Source organism: Chenopodium quinoa, unplaced genomic scaffold, assembly GCF_001683475.1.
Source record: "Chenopodium quinoa cultivar QQ74 unplaced genomic scaffold, ASM168347v1, whole genome shotgun sequence".
NCBI classification, from domain to species: Eukaryota; Viridiplantae; Streptophyta; class Magnoliopsida; order Caryophyllales; family Amaranthaceae; genus Chenopodium; species Chenopodium quinoa.
In genome coordinates, this window is record NW_018742418.1 from 4,289,457 (window position 1) to 4,297,943 (window position 8,487).

Here is an 8,487-nt window from a genome sequence, read left to right on the forward strand (position 1 = left end):
ATGATTTACTTTTAAAAGTAAAAATTTACCTTTAAAAGTAAATGCTAAATGGCGTAAAAGGTCATGGACATATGAAAACTAAACATTAATCAATAAAAAGTAAATGGATGAATATTAATTTTAATAACAGTAAAATGTTTATAACTTGCAGGAACTTGAAGAGGATTTGATGCTATTGCTTAGAGATACATCTCTATTTTCAATGTTGCATGCTAATCGCATCAATGCAATCACACAGAGGCTTAGAGATGTTGTTGATAAAATACAATATTGGTAGAGGAAGTTGAAGTAGTTACTCAAACACAGAGACTTTTGGATGACCCACGGGTGCAAAGAGCTTTTGATGAAGTGGTTAGGTTATATGATGATTTGAAGGATGTTATAAACGTTTTTTACGATACTTATCAAGAGCAGGCAGCTAAACATAAGGAAGATCTGAATCAACATCAAATGAATGCTGAGAATATTGATTCAGATACTGAAGTTAATATAGCTTATGATGGTGATGATATTCATGAAGAACCAAATGAAGACCTTAATAATGTAGTAAGCTCGGTCACTGAGAGTATCCTAAAGGGTACTGTTGCTGCTACAAAAGATAATGGTGATAATAGTGAGGAAGATGGTGAACAACCAAGGAAAAAAACAAGCAAAGATAAGCCACCTGTCACAAAAAAACAAAGTAAAAAGGCACTCAAAGATGCTGAAGAGACTTTCACAAAGGAAGCAACCAAAGAGGCTAATGTGGTTGTTGAAAAAAGTAATGGTGTACCTTTCTTCAAATTAACTTTGGGTAGTTTTCTTTGAAATTTAATAGTTGTAGATAAAAGTAAACATAAATTAGATAGAAGTAGATAAAAATTGGTTAAAAGTTAATAAATAGCTGTTTGATCTGTTTTATTTAACTTTTCAATTGTTATCTTTGATTTTAAGCAGTTGTTAACAAAAGAAAGTAAATATTGTATAAAAGTAAATACAAATCAATTAAAAGTAGATAGTGTAAGATTTCTTTGAAACTACATCTGCTACTTTATTTCAGGTGATGGTGATAAACAACCTGTTGCAGAAGAAATCATTGTGCGAACATTCACCAAGAGATAGCTTCAATGTAGATTGTGGAAAAAAGATGTTGAAGTTATTTTGTTTTAAAGTCAATGAGAAACAACAAATCAAGAATGAATGAAATGCCAGAGTTGTATCAAGTAGTGGTGATTACTTCATTTGTGAAGTACAATGCATTCAAACAGTAAGTTATGAAATTTTTTAATTTTAAAAATATTCTATCTACTTTAATTAATATTTAATTTACTTTAAATAATATTTTATTTACTTTGTAAACACTTAAATGTGCACAGTGAAGAGCTTGTGAAATATGAAGCTCCTTTCATGATAACAAGGGATGACACAGTATCCCTAGCTCTAACTGCGCCCCCCCCCCCCAAATGAGAAAATCCAATATAGTTCAATGTTGGTCATTTCTTATGAATGATATACGATTGAAAGATGATCCATCATGCTTTTTCCTTGGCATTGACCAAGTGTAAGCGTTAAATTAAATGTTTAGCTAAATACATAATTAAATGTATATGATCTAACTAAGTAACATGTTTTATGTCCTCATTAATACACAGAGACCTCTAGAGCTGTGTCTCATGTCATAAGATCCTTCCTAGCCAACTCCAAAAATAGATGAAAAAGAAATACCATCTCCTTCAACACACACGGCAGAATTGAATTAGGCATGGTATGATTGGATGTGCCTCTGTGATTCAAAGGAGAAAATTATGACAGCTCAGTTGGTATGTTTTATTATTCATGTCAATTAAACTACATTGTAGGGCATTATGATTTTGAATTTGTAGACTAATAAGTGTAATTTTAATGACATATATTTGTTCCAATCTGTTTGAGTAACCACTATAGTTTGGTAATGGTTAACTTGTTGAAAGAGACCATTCAATACTTGGATAACAAGGAGTATGATGACAGGGATAGGCCTTTCTACAAAATTCTTGCATCTCTTGTGGTAAGATTTTTTAATTTCTCAAAAGTAAATTATTATTAATATAAAGTAAATGACATTACTGTTTAAAGTAAATAAGTTTGTATTAAAAGTATACATTATTATGCTTGTAAAAAGAATAAGATAAAATATAAAGTAAATGATGTTCTCATTAAAGTAATACATATGTTATTTAAAGTAAACTGTACTGTAAATTTGTTTTACTTATATATTTCTTTACAAATGTTATAGGTAGAGGAAATGTCAAACATCCCGAAGAGAATTAATCATGAAAAAACTGATGAAATACTTAGTTTATGAGTTTGATGAAGTTAAGTTTGAGCGGAAAACACCAAAATATACTCTTGATTGTGGTGTTTTTACAATGATGCATATGCTGTGTTTTACTAGAGACCCTTTTGATTATGACCTTGATTTAGCAAATAGGAGAAAGGTGTATCGTGCAGAAATCTGTGCTGCACTTGCTTTGGCAGAGATAAACACTGAAAGAAAAAGTCTTGTGGAAAAAGTTTCAAGGTTCATAGTAGTTAGAAAACTTGAGCAGGATAAAGAGGTGAAAGATATGATATATGTTTCCGATTTCTTGAAAACACACAAGGAAGTAATGCAAAACATGAGCTTGAAATGTAAGCAAGTGATTGACTACTTATCAATAAATGTTGATGAAAACTTTCCAAACAAGAGGTATGTGTTATACTTGCAAATAAACTAATACTCCTGTTGCATTATATATTAAATTGTTTGGCATAAATTTAATTTAACATTACAGCAAAGTAGTGGGTTGGTTTGGAGAACCAATTGAAATAATAAGGGAAGATTGTAACACTTTAATCAATGAATGGAAAACTTCAACTAATCTGATCACTGCTTAGTCAAACCACATTAATAACAATGAAAGGCAGAAAGAGAGGTCTGAAAATGACATGGTCAGATTCTTCTTTGGACGTGACTTCATGGTAAGTTTTTTACGTTTACTTTTATAATATGAAACTATGAATTGTATAAATATGTGAAATAAACTTGGGAACTTTATTGCAGGATGCTTTAACTATGCGTTTGAATGCACATGGGAAAAAGGGAGTAACAAGTCTGCAAAAACTATGGATTGATTGGACAAAATCACAATCATTGGACTTGGATGCAGCTGAATGTGTAAGATATAGAATAAATATATAAAGTAGAAAAATATATGTTTAAAGTAAAAAAAAAAAACATATTTAAAGTAAATATGTGTAAATATTTTATATGTGCAGGTATTTATACCTCTGAAGCAGGAAAATTATTATTTTCTTGCTGTCATAAACTTCAAAAATGAAACAATTGATCATTTGGATAACACTTTATATGAGAGCACTGATGAATATGAGCATGTACAGAGTTTTATCTTAGAAACGGTAAAGCATAAATAGATTAACAAAATGTCATTAAATTTATTTTTCAATGTATCATATTACATTAATATTCTTTCCATTGCAGATCATACAAATGCAGAAGTTGTTTAAAAAAAGAAAGCATCCAAAGGCAATTGAGATGTTGTCCTACAAGCTGAGAATAATTGAACTTCCATTCCAAAAACAAACCCAAGAAAATTACTCAGGAAGCTATTTAATGCTGCACATGAAGGTGTATGATGGTATTAATGGGATAGGATTGGGAACCATAAAAGAGGTAAGTTACCATACTTATTTCTCAAGTCCTTAAATTCTTTAAGTTATATGGATTACTTAAAGCATAATTTATTAAAACTAAAGTTAATCTTTTGTTTTTTATAGGAATTTCAAAGATTGACACACCATCACATAAAAACAGTACTTAACCTACTTCTCAATGATAACAATCAAATGCAAGAGAAACTGCTGACAAATGTTAAGGATTGGGAAGAGAAGAAAGCACAAAAAGCATGTGTAGAAGAAAGGATATGATCAGAGTGTTTTTTTTTTTCCCTTGCATAATACATGTATGTATCTGATGTAATAGTACTTGTATTTCTGTTTGTGGCTTGAATTGGATTGGATGAAAACGAAGGTTTTTGATGAGAATGTATGTAGGAGCTATGGATCAAACAATGCCGGCCTGTTTTGTATCATCGAAAAGGTCTAATAAAATATGTGTAGTGCATTTACCATTATTTCTGATCTGATATTGATTTCCCATAATTTCCCAAGTATAATTCTCTAGTGGTAAAACCAGTTATATATTATATGTCTTTCCTTCCAAGGTCAAGTGTTTGAGTATTGGAGTCATGGAGAAATGGAGTGGACTCTGGACTATTAAATTGCATGCTATTTACTTACCTATTGTAAGCTAAGTATGCAGAAATTAAAGAAAACTGATTTAATAGTAACCTTGAGAACATGTACGTATATGATTGCTTAGAGAAAAAAGTTTAGAAAATGTACGTACATGATTTCTTTTACTCAGTTAAAAGTAAAAGAAAAAAGTTTAGAAAATGAAGTCTTTCTGAAATATGGTGTTCGATTTAAAGTAAAAGCAATTAATCCAAAAGTAAATGAAATTATCATTAAAGTAAAAGGAACAAATTTAAGAGAAAAAGTAAAAAAAAAATAGTAAAAAATATGATGTTCGATTTAAAAGTAAAGGGAATTAGTGTTAAAATAAAAAAACATGAAGTTAAAAGTAAAAGAAAAAAGTTCAAAAAAAATAAAGTCTTTATGAGGTGGTTGTGGAGGTGGAGGTGGTAGTTCAATGCTTGTTCACACTAAAAAAAGTACAAATTTTCCGAAAGATTGTTGGTTGGAAGGTCATGCACCATATTATTTCAGCTATTGGCCATGTGATAGTGTTAGTGGCCATACGATGGTTGTGCGGTGGTAGAAAATGGTGTAGGTGGTTGTGCAATGGAGATAAGGGAAAGAGTAAAGAATGTTTTGTTTATAAGAGAGCCTCGTATATTAACAAGTTTTGTTACCATCGGACCATGGGGGAGTATTAAAAAATAATGTTATAAATGTGGTCCCATACTATTTTTAGAAATGTGTCAAGTATTTTGGGACGAATGAAAATCGAAATCGTGCCAAGTATATTGGGACGAAGGGAGTAATATAGGATATTATCTTCAATTTTGTAAATAAGAAGGACATTACATGATAATACAATTCATATGATATATTATTCATTGTGAAAGGCACGAAAAGACAATATCATAAAGTAAATGAAATATTTCATAAAATTAAAGTATAATAGGTAAAAGTAAATAAACTGAACTTTATTTCTGTAGTACAATTACTTAGAGTAAATGTAAAAATATTACATTAAAAAAAAACAAAAAAAAAAAAACACACACACACACACACACGCATTAATATTTCTACAGTATATCTTGATCTTCCAAAACATCTTTAACTTTCCAAGTATTTAATAACATCACAAAAATAAACATCAGAAAATCAATGACAGATTAAAGTAAATAAATTACAATGTAAAGTAAATAAATTTCAACTTAAAGTAAATGAGAAAAGTACAAAGGTAAAATACCTAAAAAAAAAAAGTACAAGTATAATAACACCTGCACAAAAATAAAAAGTAAATCAAATTAAATGTTAAAGTAAATAAATAACAGATTAAAATAAATGAAACACATGTAAAAGTAAAATACCTATACCTGAAGAACTACTTGTTTGGAAAGTTTCTACTGTCATGTGAAACACCAGATTGCCCACAAGCTCTACAGATTCTTCCCTTTTTGGATTTTTCTTCAGAAGCTATTTCTTTTACACTCTTCAACCGCTTTGAACTTCTAGCAGAACCTTTATTAAGACACTGATTTGGAGGCAAGATGTTTACATCTACTTCATTTGACCCAACCAAAACCTTAATATCAACATCTTTCACCTCTTTTGAACTAGTTGCACTTTCAAGATTGTTCTTTGTCAGCATCTACTCCTCAAATGAAGATAATATCCTAATAAGCTCACATAAATCATCCTCAGATTGCTCAGATAAACTCACACAAATGAAAATCTTGGACCACACATCACTCACCAATTGCTTCTTCTTATCATACTTAGAAGCATCATCCAGAACAACATTTGTGGCAGAAGCTTTCTTCATAATGTCTTTTTTCCAACGATTCATGATATAAAGATCAGGAATTTCATGTATAGACTTGCCTTTCATAATAAACAGAATGTGTCTACATAAGATGCCTTGACTCTCAAACATTTTACAAGTACAACTGCACTCATATGTGAGTCAAAATTTACATCAAAGTTTTTCCTTTTCTCATGATCAACAATTACTGAAAACTCCACACCATCTCCATATAGAGAACTACAACTTTCAACACCACATGAGAAACAGGCTGCCTGGCATTTTTCTAGAAAATCATAAAAGATGGCACAACTGTAAACAACAGCAGCGTGCTTTTCTAAGTGTAAATGAGTAACCAATTGAGGCTCAGATTTATTAAGCCTGTTCAAATCATCTTGAAAATCATAAAAGATGGCACGACTGTAAACAATAGCAGCGTGCTTTTCTAAGTGTAAATGAGTAACCAATTGAGGCTCAGATTTATTAAGCCTGTTCATCCTATTCATGCCTTTGAGCATCAAGAGAAGTTTCATAACGGACAAAGAATTCAACACAGGTCACATGGGGGTTTATAAAATTACAAAAGAAACTGTTTTCACCTTCAGACCTAGAAGTAGAACGCAGTAACCCACCCATAAACAAGTCCTTGAAATATGCAGGGATCCAAAGATGTCTAATCTTGAACATGTATGCAAACCACTCATGATCTACAAGGTCAAATTCCTCCATAACACTGTTCCAGCCATCAACAAATACATTGGGATCAATTTCTCTATCCAAACTACTGCACTTAGCTTTTTCAAGAACTCAGTTTCATTACAAAATTGAGTTCCAACCTTTTCAGGTACCTTCCTCATTTTGTGCCACATACATAACCTGTGTTTAGTCTTGGTAAAAACCTTTTGTATGGCAATACCCATTGCAAGGTCTTGATCAGTGATTATGCAAGAGGGTTCTCTTCCCATACACTTCAAAAAAGTTTGAAATAGCCACACAAAAGATTCTACATCTTCTTTAGATGATAAAGCAGCGCAAAATGTAACACATCTCTTATGATTATCAACTCCAGTAAAAGGGTAGAAAACCAATGAGTATTAGTATTTATTTATAACATAGGTAGAATCGAAAGATAAAGAGTCCCCAAACAATTGATAATCTCTTCTACCAATAGCATTACCCCAAAAAACACGTGTCAAGTTCCTGCTTTCATCAACACAGTAATCAAAATAATAACCCCCTTTACTGCTTTTCACTTTTTGTTCAAGGTTTTGAACAAACATTGCACCATCAACATTAGAGATATAAACTTTCAAGTCCTTAGAAAAAATTTTGAAGTCATTTTTACTGCCCCTGACATTTTTAAACCCACCACAAAGTTCTTTCATGATCCTATAAGACATCACAACCCCTATATTTAACTTTGAGTTGTCAAAAATAAACTTCTTATGAGCAAAATTTAAACCAACTTCATATTTAGTAACCTGACTAGTAATAGGTGTAGAAAAAGGGTGAGAATGAGACTCATAAAAAGAGTATACCATATACTGCCCACCATTACAAAACCTAAATTTAATATTAGCAGGACATCTAACTCTCTTCCCAGTCTTTTTCCTTAAACATGCACCTTCAACTTGTTTACCAGCTTTCTTATTATTTGTCACATACCCTTCTTTGCTACATAAGAAATATTTAATTACGGTAACTCCTTTACCATTACTAGAACCAACCTTATTCTTATCTACTTTAGTAGTACTAGAACGGACTTTAAATCCACACTCTTTAGCATATTTGTAATAAAAGGAAATACCATCTCCACGACTATCAAATTTCATTCCAAGAATAAGTTTGTTTTCCAAAGAACAACCTAGAATATACAATTTATCACCTCTAGAATTATAATATATCTTAGGAAGCACGGGCTGAGTGGGTGTTTTGAAAATTTTTACATTCTTATCTTCATCAGTGACAGCAGCACAACAATGCTCTACACTTTCAGTCATCTTCCTGAAAAGTGAATAAATCAAAGAAAAAAGTAAATAAACAATAACAAAAAGTAAACCATTTAAAAAAGTATACTAATAAAAACTATCAATAGATCTCTCAAATCCAGATACAATCACTATCCAGTACAATAAAATCTAAACTAAAATGATAAAAAAAATGAACAGAAACTAGCAAAAAAAAACCTTCTTCACTTGATTATTCTTCATTCCAAATTTCATCAACATTGTTCTTCAATTAAAATCGTAAACCCAAATCGTAATATAAGACTCAAAACAATACAAAAGCATACAATTAGACTCAATTTTTTTTTTTTTAAAAAAAAAAAAACCCAAATCATAATATAAGACTCAAAATTAAAAAAATTAAAATCGTAAACACCCACTCAGCCTGTGCTTCCTAAGATATATTAT

The 8,487-nt window shown here is 30.8% G+C and overlaps 1 protein-coding gene across 1 annotated transcript; it reads right to left on the bottom strand.

Moving 5' to 3' along the window:
- Positions 1-5,653: 5,653 nt before the first annotated feature.
- On the bottom strand, positions 5,654-8,073 carry LOC110713719 (protein FAR-RED IMPAIRED RESPONSE 1-like). The gene is made up of 6 exons (XM_021892170.1): positions 7,186-8,073; positions 6,950-7,041; positions 6,673-6,857; positions 6,204-6,581; positions 6,026-6,153; positions 5,654-5,920 (listed from the first exon to the last, which is right to left on the bottom strand). Exons 1-6 carry the CDS (start codon positions 8,071-8,073, stop codon positions 5,654-5,656), a joined length of 1,938 nt encoding a protein of 645 aa, XP_021747862.1.
- Between the last annotated feature and the right edge of the window lie 414 nt (positions 8,074-8,487).